General features: G+C 42.7%; 1 protein-coding gene across 5 annotated transcripts in view; it reads left to right on the top strand.

The window, feature by feature from the left end:
* RNGTT (RNA guanylyltransferase and 5'-phosphatase) overlaps window positions 1-15,484 on the top strand; it is a 278,619-nt gene that overhangs the window by 126,272 nt on the left and 136,863 nt on the right. For 3 of the 5 annotated variants that reach the window (XM_053287324.1, XM_053287323.1, XM_053287327.1), the window contains exon 11: window positions 9,477-9,641. The exons of the other annotated variants lie outside the window; for them this stretch is intronic. In XM_053287324.1, the coding sequence (XP_053143299.1) occupies window positions 9,477-9,641 (165 nt within the window). The remainder of the gene's footprint in view (window positions 1-9,476; window positions 9,642-15,484) is intronic. 5 annotated transcript variants of the gene reach the window in all.

Here is a 15,484-nt window from a genome sequence, read left to right as displayed (position 1 = left end):
ATGGACAGCTCGTTGAAAGTGTTGACTCAGTGCTCAGCAGCTGTGAAAAGGCCAATTCCATGCTAGGGATCATTAGGAAGGGGGTTGAAATTAAAACTGCTAATATTATAATGCCCTTATACAAATATGTGGTGCAGCCACATTTGGAATACTGCGTACAGTTCTGGTCACCATATCTGAAGAACGACATTGTAGAATTGGAAAACGTGCAGAAGAGGACACCCAAAATTATCAGGGGCCTTGAGCACCTACCTTATGAAGCTAGGCTACAGCATCTGGGGCTCTTTACCTTGGAAAAGATGTCACAATGCGGAGTCATGATAGAGGTGTATAACATTATGCGTGGAGTAGAGAGAGTGAATGGAGAGAAATTTTTCTTCCCCTCTCACAACACTAGAACCAGGGGTCATCCCATGAAACTGAAGAATGGGAAATTTAGGACTGACAAGAGGAAGTATTTTTTCACACAGCACATATAATGAGAGCCAGCGTGGTGTAGTGGTTAGAGTGCTGGACTAGGACCGGGGAGACCCGAGTTCAAATGCCCATTCAGCCATAATACTAGCTGGGTGACTCTGGGCCAGTCACTTCTCTCTCAGCCTAGCCTACTTCACAGGGTTGTTGTGAAAGAGAAACTCAGGTATGTAGTATACTGCTCTGGGCTCCTTGGAGGAAGAGCGGGATATAAATGTAACAACAACAACAGATATAACTGTAGTCGAGAAGAAAGAAAAACAAGTCAAAATAATCGACATAGCAGTACCAGGGGATAGCAGAATAGAAGAAAAATAAATAGAAAAAATTAACAAAATACAAAGATCTACAAATTGAAATTGAAAGGCTGTGGCAGAAAAAGACCAAAATAATCCCAGTGGTAATTGGCGCCCTGGGTGCAGTTCCAAAAGACCTTGAAGAGCACCTCAACACCATAGGGGCCACAGAAATCACCATCAGCAACTTAAAGCACCATAAAGCAACTTTACTGGGAACAGCCTATATTTTGTGACGATATCTATAACAGCAACAACATTGATAATAAAATACAGCCATCCCAGGTCCTTGGGAAGTACTCGATGTCTGAATAAAACAAACCAGTCAATAACACCTGTCTGACTGTGTAAACAAGAAATAATATAATTCATCTATGGAATTCTTTACCATGGTATGTGGTGATGGCCACTAGCTTGGATGGCTTTAAAGGCGGCTTAGACAAATTCATGGAGGACAGGTTTATCGATGGCTACTAGTCTGGTGGCTATAAGCCACTTCCAGTCTCAGAGGCATGATGCCTCTCAATACCAGTTGCAGGGGAGCAACAGCAAGAGAGAGGGTGTGCCAACAGCTCTTGCCTTTCGGCTTCTCAGGGGCATCAAGTGGGAAACAGGAAGTTGGACTAGATAGGCCCTTTAAATGCCATGCCAGCATTTCTTCAGGCAGCGATGGCACCACTGCCCTCCAAAGAGTCCTGAACCTATATAGACCCGCACAAGCATGATTTCAAGGTGGATATTGCGGGGGGGGCACTATTTCCCTGTTTCTTAGGATAGGGAAGGGAACATGAAGACTTCCTAGGAGGATATATGTATATGAGAGGAGGGCAAAGGATCCTGGGTGGTTGTTCCTGCCATGACCTAGGATGTTGTTGTGAGGGATCACCCATCAGAGCAGTCCATGAAGACCCAATCTACACTCCTGGTCCACTGACAACTTGCTGCCAGTGAGCTATCCTCTTATGAGAGGGAAAGCCTAATGGGGAGTAGGAATGTGCACAAAACTGGGTTGCCCAGTTTGGTTTGAGTCCAGACTGGACTTGAACTGGACTGGGCATGTTCAGCTTTGTGCACCCCAACCCCCCCCGCCCCCGGTTTGGTTTAGAGGGTACACGATTACATTTTTATTTTTTATTTTTTTAAATTAAGAAATTAATTAATTATAATTTCCCCTGCTAACTTGTCAAAGAGGCACCTTTTAATGTGGTGATTCTCTTTATTTAGTAGGGGGAGAGTAACTGGCCCTGTTCACCTCCAGCACAGTACCTCTAGTGACTGTTGCTGGTGTCTGTCTTATGTTTCTTTTTAGATTGTGAGCCCTTTGGGGATAGGGATCCATCTTATTTATGTATTATTTCTCTGTATAAACCACCCTGAGCCATATTTGGAAGGGCGGTGTAGAAATTGAATTAATAATAAATCCCCCCAGTGAGGCACTACCTTGGCATGGTTGTGGGGCTTGTGTGCTCTGATGAAGGTGAGAGTTATGCCAGAGGTCCAACCATACTGGACAGGTCTCACCAGAGGAGCCAGACAAAGAGTGCCTCTCCCATCAACAATATGGTGAGACATAACTTTAATAAATCTATACCGGATCGGTCGTCGCCCAGGTCAACAAGGACCGCGCCAGATGCTATAGTCCCTGGACATCTGGTGGCAAGTTGGCAACAGGACTCAGAATCTTCAGTTGAGCAACCAGGGCTGGAGACAGCAAAGTTACTGGAAGAAACGTCGCTTAACTGAAAAAAAAATACGAAAAATGCCAACAAGGAAATAATGATCTGCTATTACAAGTCTAGTCCAACTAGAAGAGGTTATTTTAAAAGAATGTACCAAATTTGGAAAGAGAAGCATCCAGACACAGAAATAACAGAACAAAGGCTAGCAGACCAGAGAAGATTCATAATAAGAAATAAAGTATTCACAGGAGTTGAGCTGGAAGAACTGCAAAGAACAACACAGGCTCAAGATACGGTTGAAGAATTATCACCAATTGAAGAAGTTGCTCAGGCGCAGGTGGAGGAGGTGTTGGAAATAGAGGATGCCACTGTTGCTGAACTGTTTCAAAATCAAAACCAGGCAACCTCCCCTTTTCCTTCACCTCAAAAACCCAAATGCCGTTTAACAGAAAAGCAACAAGAACTAAAGCAAAAAATAACTGAGCACATGAACCAAACAACCACCAGGGTTCGACTTCCAGCTCTAAAAACAGTTGCCAAAAAACAACTTGTTCAGGCATTAAAAAATGTCAGTGCTGCACTTGCAGAAATAACCACCAATAATTTGCAAGAAACAAACCAACTAATGTACAGTGCAGCAACAATAACAACACAAGAGCTTGGATATAAGATCAGTGGACCTGTCAAAAAAGAAAGCAGTACATCACCTAAATGGAAGATTAGATTAGAAAATAAAATCTCCAGGCTTAGATCAGATGCTAGTAAATTGAAAGATATGAAAGACAAGAAGCTGAAGAATGAAAACACCAAACATTATCTGATTCAAAAATACCACCTAGATTCAAGGAAAATTAGAGAAGTCCTGGAAATAATAAAGCAGCAAATAACAGCAGTGTCAAAGAAGATTAGCAGATATGAAGCCAGAATTACACAACACAGGCAGAATCTCCAGTTCCAGTCGAATCAGAGACGTTTCTACCAAAGCATAGAAGGAGAAACTGCAAGAATCGTAGAAACACCAAATAAAGAAGAAACAGTGCAATTCTGGCGGGAATTATGGGACAGTCCAATAGATTATAATAAAAAAGCAGGCTGGATGAAAGAGGTCAAAAAATGTAACCAACAAATGCAAGATCTAATAATAACACCAGAATTAATAAGTGAAAGAGCAAAGAAAATTAAAAATTGGACTGCGCCAGGCGACGATGAACTGCACGGCTTTTGGCTTAAACACCTAACAAGCCTTCATAAACAACTATCAAAACAGTTCAATCACATTTTGCAAGCAGGTGATATTGAACAATGGCTAACAACTGGGAAAACTCATCTCATCATGAAAGACCCAGCAAAAGGTGCAGTTCCAAGTAATTCTAGACCGATAACTTGCCTGCCAACCATGTTCAAATTATTAACTGGAATAATAGCAGATGAAGTGATGCAACACTTATTAACTAACAAACAGCTTCCAGTTGAACAGAAAGGAAATTGCCCGAACACCAGAGGCACAAAAGACCAGCTGCTGATTGACAAAATGATTTTAGAAAACTGCAAGAGAAGAAAAACAAATCTAAGTGTTGCATGGATTGACTACAAGAAAGCCTTTGATTCATTGCCTCACACATGGATACTAAAATGTTTAGAAACAACTGGTGTCAGCAAAAACACTCAGATATTTATTTAAAAAGCAATGAGCATGTGGAGTACACATTTAACAATCAATGGCGAGGCACTTGGACAGGTTAGCATTAGAAGAGGCATTTTCCAAGGGGACTCACTATCCCCTCTGTTGTTTGTAATCGCCATGACCCCACTTTCACAAATACTCAACAAAACAGGCCTCGGATACCAAACATCTAAAACATCAAGTCAAATCAACCATCTGCTGTACATGGATGATCTGAAGTTGTATGGAAACTCCCAGTCAGAAATCGAATCACTGCTAAACACTGTCCGTATATTCAGTAGCGATATAGCAATGGAGTTTGGACTAGCAAGTGTGCTGCATTAATAATGAAAAGAGGGAAAATAACAAAAACAGAAGGAATAGAACTGCCCAATGGAAGCAAGATCAATAACCTGGAAGAGAAAGAACCTTACAAATATTTGGGCATTCTCCAGGCTGATAACATTGCACACACTGAAGTTAAAGGAAAATAGCAATAGCAATAGCACTTACATTTATATACCGCTCTATAGCCGAAGCTCTCTAAGCGGTTTACAATGATTTAGCATATTGCCCCCAACATTCTGGGTACTCATTTTACCGACCTCGGAAGGATGGAAGGCTGAGTCAACCTTGAGCCCCTGGTCAGGATCGAACTTGTAACCTTCTGGTTACAAGGCGGCAGTTTTACCACTGCGCCACCAGGGCCTCATATATTGGAAGTGAATACATCAGGAGAGTTAGAAAAATCCTCAAGTCCAAACTCAATAGCGGGAACACCATACAAGCCATAAACACCTGGGCTATACCTGTTATCAGATACAGTGCAGGAATAATAGACTGGACCCAGGCAGAGCTAGAGACGCTGGATCGTAAGACAAGGAAAATCATGACCATCAATCATGCTCTGCACCCCCGCAGTGATGTCAATAGGCTCTACCTCCCTCGCAGCTCAGGTGGAAGAGGAATGCTGCAAGTCCATCAAACAGTAGAGGAGGAGAAAAGAGGCCTTGAAGAATATATCAAGGACAGTGAAGAAGATGCACTTAAAATGGTCAAGAATGAGAAACTATTCAACACCAATGAAACAAAGCAGGCCTACAAGAAAGAACAAGTCAAGAACCGAGCAGAAAAATGGAGAAATAAGCCCCTGCATGGTCAGTATTTGCACAATATAAGTGGAAAATCAGACATCACCAAGACCTGGCAATGGCTTAAGAATGGCAACTTGAAGAAAGAAACAGAGGGTTTAATACTGGCTGCACAAGAACAGGCACTAAGAACAAATGCAATAAGAGCAAAAGTCGAAAAATCCACCACAAACAGCAAGTGCCGCCTTTGTAAAGAAGCAGATGAAACCGTGGACCACCTAATCAGCTGTTGTAAAAAGATCGCACAGACTGACTACAAACAAAGGCATGACAAAGTAGCAGGAATGATACACTGGAACATCTGCAAAAAATACAAGCTACCTGTAGCCAAACATTGGTGGGACCATAAAATTGAAAAAGTTGTTGAAAATGAAGATGTAAAAATATCATGGGACAAACATCTGCCACACAATACACCAGATATAACTGTATTTGAGAAGAAAGAAAAACAAGTCAAAATAATCGACATAGCAATACCAGGGGATAGCAGAATAGAAAAAATCACCAAATACAAAGATCTACAAATTGAAATTGAAAGGCTGTGACAGAAAAAGACCAAAATAATCCCAGTGGTAATTGGCGCCCTGGGTGCAGTTCCAAAAGACCTTGAAGAGCACCTCAACACCCTAGGGGCCACAGAAATCACCATCAGCCTATTACAACAAGCAGCTTTACTGGGAACAGCCTATAATCTGCGACGATATCTATAACAACTGACAATAAAATTCTGGCATCCCAGGTCCTTGGGGAGGACTCGATGTCTGAATAAAACAAACCAGTCAATAAGACCTGTCTGACTGTGTAAACAAGCAGTAATAAATGAAAAAAAATAATTTAAAATTAAATTAATTTGGCGGCCCATTGGGCATGCATGGCGGTCTCCAAAATAGCCACCACAACAGAGGGCAGGCCTGGAAAGGGCGGAAGACCACCTGAACCAGGCGATTTGGGCATTAATTTGAACAGTGGGGGGGAATACTCTGGAGACCCCCCCGGAGCCTCAGAGTGGTGGTGGTGAGTTATATTTCTAAATTTAAATATATATATATATATTTAAAAACTTAGAACTCCACAAACAGGCTGTGGGTGGGGGGTGGTTTGGGTCTAATGTCGAACTGGTTTGTTATTGAACAGGTTCGGAATTGAACCTGTTTGCACATACTTACTCGGGAGGACCATGTGACTGTAACCCCTAGGTCTCTCATTGGAATGCAGCATGCTCACGAGTTGAGCTAACACAACAAAGGGGCCCCTGCTTGTATGGGACCCCCAACTCCATGGTAAAAGAGAGAACAGAATTGCTTCAACTCACCCTTCCCTGTGAAGCCTTGCAAACACCCAAAGGAGATTTTGACGCTCCATGTTTTCAAAGCCTGGCTCCATGCATGGACAGAGGGAACACTGGGTGCATGAACGGATCTATAAACCAATTTAAAATTCCCAGGTTCAGTCTGGTGTTGCGCCATATGCTGAACTGCTGGTGCGGGGAATCCTGGGAGAGGGATGCCCAGATCAATAGGGACCCCAAGAGAGCCTGGTCGCTGTTTTGGGACCCAAGCAAACACACAAGAAGAAGGGACTGGGCCCCTTTTCCTCAGGCTTTATGTGAAAAAAATAGAACTTGGCTGCTCGAGGATACCTGGTTGGGGCTGTCTTTTAAATCCAACCCTGGGCAACTGACCCACCTCAACCATTTATTCCTCTCCCAGCGCTGTGATGGGGTGCCCTGCTTATATTGCTATTTGTCGTGTTTGTGCTTGTTAATATAAATCATTTTCACTTCATTCTCAGGTAGCAAAGCACTTAGTTCCTATGCTGTCATCTCATCCCCTTTTCCTTCTGCTTGCCTGGTGGGGGGAGCAAGGGACAGAGTGTGAAGAGGGAATGCCCCTGTGTGAATGTGCTACTTTACAGGCTGACAAGCTTGGGATGGGACGTGGCGGCTTTTTTGCCAGGCAACTCTGTAGCTGGATAGGTGACAGAATGGGTGGGTCTGCTGCTTGGAGAGGTGGGCAGTCCGAAGCACTGCAGCCATAGAGCGGCTGCATTCCTGGGTAGGGCTGCACCTCCATCTCTATGAAAATCGGCATGAAAACGCTGTTATGGCAGCATCCAGGATCAGATGTAATGCTTCAGCAAAAAATCTTTGTGCAAACTGAAGTTTGAAATTGGAGTTTGGTGAGGCAAAGCATAGGTCACTTTGGGCTTGAAACTGTGGTTTCACAAATTCGGACGTAATGGAGTTCCAGCCTTTGCCCTACTTAACTCCGGTTTCATGCTACGGCTTAATTTGGCCATTGTATATATTTTTACAACTATATCAGGTGTTTCTTTATGAGTTTAGATTTAACAGTGCAATTTAAGATAAAAACAAAGGTTGTGTGTTCACTTTTCTTTTTAAATGGATGTTGTTTGGATTGTCAGTTCACTGCTACAGTCCTTTTTGTAAGAATGACTCATCACATTTTGCAACTCCCACTCTCAAAAAATCTGACAGAAGCTGAGAACTTCCTGACAAGGCAATAATGGATATCTGTACGTTTGGTAATATAGTTTTGCTTTTAGATGTTCACATCTGCACAGCATAAGGCCCACAGCTCAATTGTGGCCCGATGCTGGTGGAGACGGAGCTGCTTCCCTGAGCCTGCCTGCTGCCCAAATGACAGATTGGGCTGTTTTTGCCCCATTTCGGACCTGTGTGCACACATGCAAATGTGCAGAGAGCCCCAAAATGGGCTGAAAACAGCCTGACCTGTCATTTGTGTGGCAGGTGGACTCAGGGAAGGAGCTCTTGCCACCACCTCCTACCTCCTAAAGTCTTCGCTCACCTCCGTGAACGCCCGTACCCCACTGGCTGCCTTGCCTTCACTACCATCCTCACCGTACAGCGGCAGTTGAAAACAGTAAAAAAAAAAAAGATTTTACTTGCTCCAGACCCCCTGAAAATTTGCCGCCTCTCGGAATTTGCCACAGTAGGCAAGTGACTATCTTGCCTATGTGTTAATCTGCCCCTGGCTGTTTGCATTCCCTGCCACCCAGTAATTCCAAAGGCTTGGTTTGGAGACAGTTTCCCACTGAAAGCACAAGCTTTGAAGGCTATCACACATAGCAAGGAGACTTATAAATTGGGTGTGGATCAGAAGCAGAACAAAAAGACCACCACCACCACACCCAAGTTGTTCTGGTAAGAACTAATTCGCCTACTTAACTTTCACTATAATCTTAATTTATAATTACCCTCTTCACAAGTTAGTCCACTTGTGCCTTGACCATTCATGCATCCACCATCTTGAATCAGGGTGGATGACTTCATCACAAATGCCCTTGAGGCATCCCTATGTGTCCCTATACCTGTTGGAAATTTGGTTCAGATTGGTTAGGTGGTTCACAAGTTAGCCCACTTGTGCCTCAAGTGTTTACACATCTGCCATCTTGAATTGGGGTGGATGATATCGCAAATTATACCGTTGAGGTGTCCCTACAATTGTACCATTGATCCAGGTATTGCAAAGTTGATAGAATACACACACAGAATGCTGGCTGATCTCATAAGTTTACTTTCCTTAAGGAAAGTAGGTTAAAAATAAGATGAAACTGATGGGATGCTACCCACCACCTCGAGATGCATATATCGGGAGAGAGAGAGAGAAGGCAAGAGGGGGAAAGGGGAATAACGGATAGATGTGCCATCAGGAGTCCAGAGTAAGTGCAGCGGGCTACAGAGAAAAAAAGTAATATAGAGTGCTTAGGAACCTGTGGGTTGTTGGGGAGAGGAATGGAAAGCTGAGAGATGGGACTTCAGAGTCCTATAGATGAGGAAATGGTAAAGATGGGATAACTGAGAAATGGGGATATAGATCTCTGACAGTACAGATAGAAAAGGGGAATAAACAAAGAATGAGTTCCAATTTTAACTTAATGGGATTTTTGTAAGTAAACTTTTTGTGTATGTAGATGATGTGCTTTTGAATGAATAAAAATGTAAAAGTGGTCTGAGCGTGACTTGAGCAGTGTACTCCCCATCTTAAAGCAAAAGGGGCTGTGGAATCTGATCTCTTTCAAACATAAGCTTGCTTGCCATTTTGTTCTTAACTAGAGAACACTACTTAGCTGTACATTTTTCTCAGGTGAGATCTTAATGCATGTCATCTAGATTTTATAATGTGTGTCAAAAACCAAATATTATATTCATCTTATTTTAATATTTTGGCAGGGGCAGCCAGTTGGGGAATGTGATTTTAATACTCGTCTGTCATGTATAGAAAAAGAGATTATAATTCCACGACATGAGAAAATGAAGAATGGTCAAATTGACAAAGCACAAGAGCCTTTTAGTGTTCGTAACAAACCATTTTTTGACATCCACGCTGCAAAAAAGGTAAACATGTTTTTCATTATTTAGCCCAGTATCTGCTGCATGGTCCCTCTCTTTGCACATTACTTTTAATGTCTCTTAGGGTTTCCTTGCACTTAAAAATGCACATGCAAAGAAGTCCTTTCTGTTATATGTATAATGAAGTTCTTTTTAAAAAAAAGTAGTTTCAGTGAAGTGTAAAATACCTAAGAACATAGGTAGCCGCCTTCTACTGAGTCAGACCATTGGTCCATCTAGCTCAGTATTGTCTACACAGACTGGCAGCAGCTTCTCCAAGGTTACAGGCAGGAGTCTCTCTCAGCAGTGTCTGGAGATGCCAGGGAGGGAATTTAGAACCTTCTGCATGCAGGGATGCAGGTGCTCTTCCCAGAGTGGCCCCATTCCCTAAGGGAATAATTCGTGCTTGCTAGTACAAGAGCAGCTCTCATCCTACTTTTCCCCCCAGGAGGTTGCAAAAGTTATTTGCAGAATGTTGAATACTAAGAAAAAAAGGGTTATCCTTTATCTGTAATGAATACCACAGGAAAGAAATGAAAGCTGAAGGTACCTTCAGTTATTCACTGAGAAATCAAATGCCATATGTGTATTTTCATCTGGCAATATTTATTAGGGCCAGAATTTATATAATGTTTCTCATTTGAGCAACCAGTCTTTGAGTGCAGTTATTCTCATTTATTCTTCCAATTAATGTATCTGTTGACTAAAAAAAAAAAAGTCAGTAGATTTAAACCTATTGTGTAGTATGTTCCCCTGCCAGCCTTAGACTGTTCAATACTGGCCTTTGCTATGGTTAACACTAAGTGGAATTTTGTTAACTAGGATGTCACATTATTATGCAGATTGATTATACACATACAATGCTATACAAAATGGGTTCAGAAAAGCAGAAGCTTCTTGGATTAGCTAGACAGGAGTTTGTTGCCTGATTTACTCCTGGAAGGTTTATGGGGAACATTAGGCACCCCAGCATCATCTTCTTTGGGTACTATGGAATGTGCCGTCAGAAGAACACACAAATGGGGAGAGGGAATTCTTCAAATTTAGAACTAGTGGGAGGGAAACTACAGGATTGACAATTGAACCTTTGGGTTTGGAACAGAAGGTTTTGAATTTGTGTGGAGCTGACCACATTCTCTGCACAATCCTGTTCCTTTAAAGTACTTTGTAGCATCTCAGTAGCTGGAAGTGAGAACTGGGAGGCTGTTTATCTAGTGTAGGATGATCCAGTTTTTTGTCCTGGTGTTTTGCTTTGTTTTTATGAGGGTATAAACTCGGATTATTGGAACACAGGAACCCAAGTATTTCAGAGTTTGGTAAGTGCCTCAAAATGACGTTGATATACTAGAGGTAGGGTAGAAATAGGGTGTATGTTGACTTCTCTGCCAAGTTGCTAGACAGTTTAAGACAAGTTGCTCGAGACAGTTTAAGCCCAAATTTATTTATTTATCAAATTTGTACATCGCCCCAAGCTTTTGTCTCTGAGTGGTTAACAATAGCATAAAATAAGTTAAAACATATACAAAAACTTAAAACAATTTAACAATTTAAAAATCAACCACAGATTAAAACCTAAACATTTACTCTGAATCTCAGGTGAGAGATTCAGCATGTAGGTGCTTATGTGCCAATGCCAGAAGCCAACGAGCCAAGATGGGTGAGCTGGGGTGCTTGGTTGCTAATGAAGAAATAGATATAGTGGGCATAACAGAAACATGGCGGAACAGTGAGAACCAGTGGGGCACTGTTATCCCTGGATATAAACTCTATAGAAAGGACAGGAAGGGGCGCCTTGGAGGTGGAGTAGCACTGTATGTTAAAAAAAGGAAAGAATCTAACAAGCTAGAAAACATAGGTGGACCGGAGTCCTCCACAGAAATGCTGTGGGTGACAATGCAAGGCCTGAAAGGGAACGTGCTACTGGGGACGTGCTATCGCCCTCCGGATCAAAATGCTGACAGTGACTGGGAGTTGCAGCAGGAAATCAGGGAGGCGTCAAGGAGAGGCAGGGTTGTAATAATGGGTGACTTCAATTACCCACACATAGACTGGGTTCACAGTCAGGTAATGACAAAGAGGTCAGATTTCTAGATAATGCTATATGACTGTGCCCTAGAACAGTTGGTCTTGGAACCAACCAGAGAGAAGGCAACCTTGGACTTGATCCTGAGTGGCACCCAGGACCTGATGTGTGATGTCAGTGTCATCGACCCTTTAGGGAACAGTGACCATAGTGCCATCAAATTCAGCATACATGAGGGGAGAGAATCACCAAGGAAGTCTCAGAAACTTTGAATTTCAGAAGAGGAAACTTCTCCAAAATGAGGAGTATGGTGAAAAGTAAGCTGAAAGGGAAAATCAGGAGAGTCACTTCGCTCTAGAGTGCATGGAGTTTACTCAAAACCACAATACTAGAAGCCCAGTTAGATTGTATAGCCAAAAGGAGGAAAGGTACCACTAAGTCCAGGAGGATGCCAGCATGGCTAATGGGTACCATCAAGGAAGCCATAAAAGGGAAGCAGACATCCTTCCGAAATTGGAAGGCCTGTCCAAACGAAGAGAACAGAAAGGAACACAAACTCTGGCAAAAGAAATGCGAGGTGACAATAAGGGAGGCAAAAAGAGAGTTTGAGGAACATTTAGCCAAAAGTATCAAGGGGAATAACAAAAACTTCTTTAAGTACATCAGAAGCAGGAAACCTGCCAGGGAGGCAGTTGGACCATTAGACAATGAGGGAGTGAAAGGGATTATTAAGGAGCATATGGAGGTTGCAGAGAAGCTGAATGAGTTCTTTGCATCTGTCTTCATGGCAGAGGATACTGAGCATATACCTGTTCCTGAACCAGGATGCTGGACTAGATGGGCTGTGGGCCTGATCCAGCAGGGCTGTTCTTATGTTCTTAAGTTGCAGAGAAGCTAAATGGGTTCTTTGCATCTGTCTTTATGGCAGAGGATTCTGAGCATATACCTATTCCTGAACCAGGATTTTTAAGGATGGAGGCTAAAGAACTAAGTCAGATAGCAGTGACAAGAGATGATATTCCAAACTGTCTGGGAAAACGGAAAACTAACAAATCGCCGGATGGCATCCATCCAAGAGTCCTCAAAGAACTCAAATATGAAATTGCCAACCTCCTAGCTAAAATAGATAACTTATCCCTGAAATCAGGCTCTGTACCAGAGGACTGGAAAGTAGCAAATGTAACACCGATTTTCAAAAAGGGATCCAGGGGCGATCCGGGGAATTACAGGCCGGTTAGCTTAACGTCCATCCCAAGGAAATTGATGGAAAGCATCCTCAAGGATAAAATTGTAAAGCACATAAAAGAACAGGCCCTGCTGAAAGTGAACCAGCATGGCTTCCGCAAAGGTAAATCTTGCCTCACCAACCTTTTAGAGTTCTTTGAGAGTGTCAACAAGTGTGTGGATGAAGTTGATTCAGTTGACATAGTATACCTGGACTTCCAAAAAGCTTTTGACAAAGTTCCTCATCAAACACTCCTGAGGAAACTTAGTGGTCATGGGATAAGGGGAGAAGTACATGTGTGGATTGCTAACTGGTTGAAAGACAGGAAACAGAGGGTAGGTATAAATGGAGAGAAGTAAGAAGTGGGGTCCCCCAGGGATCTGTACTGGGTCTGATGCTTTTTAATTTATTCATAAATGATCTAGAAGCAGGGGTAAGCAGCAAGATGGCCAGATTTGCAGATGATACCAAACTCTTTCGGATAGTGAAATCCAAAAGTGATTTGTGACGAGCTCCAAAAGGATCTCTCCAAACTGTGGGAGTGGGTGACAAAATGGCAAATGTGGTTCAATTTTGGCAAGTGTAAGGTGATGCACATTGGGACGAAAACCCCCAACATCATGTATACGCTGATGGGATCTGAGCTGTTGGTGACTGACCAAGGGAGGGATCTTGGGGTCGTGTTGGACAGCTCGTTGAAAGTGTCGACTCAATGTGCAGCAGCTGTATAAAAGGCCAATTCCATGCTATGGATCATTAGGAAGGGGATTGAAAATAAAACGGCTAATATTATAATGCCCTTATACAAAACTATGGTGTGGCCACACCTGGAGTACTGCGTACAATTCTGGTCACCACATCTAAAAAAGGACATTGTAGAACTGGAAAAGGTGCAGAAGAGGGCAACCAAGATGATCAGGGGCCTAGAGCACCTTCCTTGTGAGGCAAGGCTACAACACCTGGGGCTTCTTAGTTTAGAAGAAAAGACGACTGCAGAGAGACATGATAGAGGTCTATAAAATCATGCATGGTGTGGAGAACATGGATAGAGAGAAATTCTTCTCCCTCACACATAACACTAGAACCAGGGGTCATCACATGAAATTGATTGCCAGGAAATCTAGGACCAACAAACGGAAGTACATTTTCACACAACACATAATCAGCTTGCAAAGGCAGGATTCCTTACCAGTACCAGTTGCAGGGGAGTAAGAGCAGGCGATAGGGCATGCCCTCAACTTCTGCCTGTGGCTTCCAGCGGCATCTGGTGGGCCACTGTGTGAAACAGCATGCTGATCCTGCAGGGCTGCTCTTATGTTCTTATTTTAAAAGCTGAAAAAGCTTGAGTGAAGAGGTGGGTTTTCAAATGCTTTTTTAAAATTATCAGAGATGGGGAGGATCGTATTTTAGTAGGGAGTGCATTCTACAGTCTCGGGGCAGCAACCGAGAAGGCCTGATCCAGTGTGGCCACCAGCCGAGCTGTTGGCAACTGGAGATGGACCTCTCCAGTTGACCTCATTGGGCGGTGGGGCTCATAATGAAGAAGATGTTCTCTTAAATACCCAGGGCCTAAGCCATTTAGGCCTTTATAAGTTATAACTAGCACTTTGTATTTTGCCCAGAAACCTTTTGGCAGCCAGTATAGTTCTATCAGCAAAGGAGTGATGTGGTCTCTCCGGGATGACCCAGAGACCAACCTGGCCACTGCATTCTGTACCAACTGAAGTTTCTGGACTACATACAAAGGCAGCCCACATAGAGTGCATTGCAGAAATCAAGTCTAGAAGTTACCAACATATGTACCATTGTTTTGAGGTTTATCATTTCATGTATCGGACGCAGCTGGTGTATCAGCCAAAGCTGATAGAAAGCCCTTCTGGCTACCGCCTCAAACTGAGATACCAGGGAGAGGTGTTGACCCAGAAGTACTCCCAGACTGTGAACCTATTCCTTTTGGGGAAGTGCGACCTCATCTAGAACAGGGAGATCAAAATCGTCTCTGGAGTTCTTTCTGACCCTGTGCAATAAGTACCTCCGTCTTATCTGGATTCAGTCTGTTTATTCTCCCTTATCCAGCCCATTACTGCTTCCAGGCAGGCATCTAGGGAGGTTATGCCATCTCCTGATGAAGCTGACATGGAGAAATAGATTTGGGTGTCATCAGCATACTGATAACACCCTTCTCCCAACTCCCTGATGCACTTTAACGTTATAGCTGTATTATTCAGATTTTATGAGTAGTTGACAAAAGATTACTTTTGTAATTTCTTCAATGTTCTGAACAGATGAGTTGAATACCCTTTTATTGCTACCCAACAAAATACAATGTTTTAACAACAATCTGCAATTGTTTTAGTGCATCTAATTTTTTTATAGTGGCCCTTTCTTTTGTTAAGTTTCTTTGCTTAACCTCTAAATGCAAGCGGAGTTTTTGGATTTGAATGACTCTCATTCTCTTGTTCCTTTCCATACAATTGTGTTTCCTTTTTTCTGCCAACTTGGTCCTGTGCAAGGGAGATTGCAAAAATAATATTTTTAGAGTTAAACATTAAAATAAATGTATGTCTCTGGCATTCAGCCTTGTGGATTTGTGGGTTGTGC

The sequence above is a fragment of the Hemicordylus capensis genome, chromosome 1 (assembly GCF_027244095.1).
Source record: "Hemicordylus capensis ecotype Gifberg chromosome 1, rHemCap1.1.pri, whole genome shotgun sequence".
In the NCBI taxonomy this organism is placed as follows: Eukaryota; Metazoa; Chordata; class Lepidosauria; order Squamata; family Cordylidae; genus Hemicordylus; species Hemicordylus capensis.
This window is presented reverse-complemented; position numbering and strand designations above follow the sequence as displayed.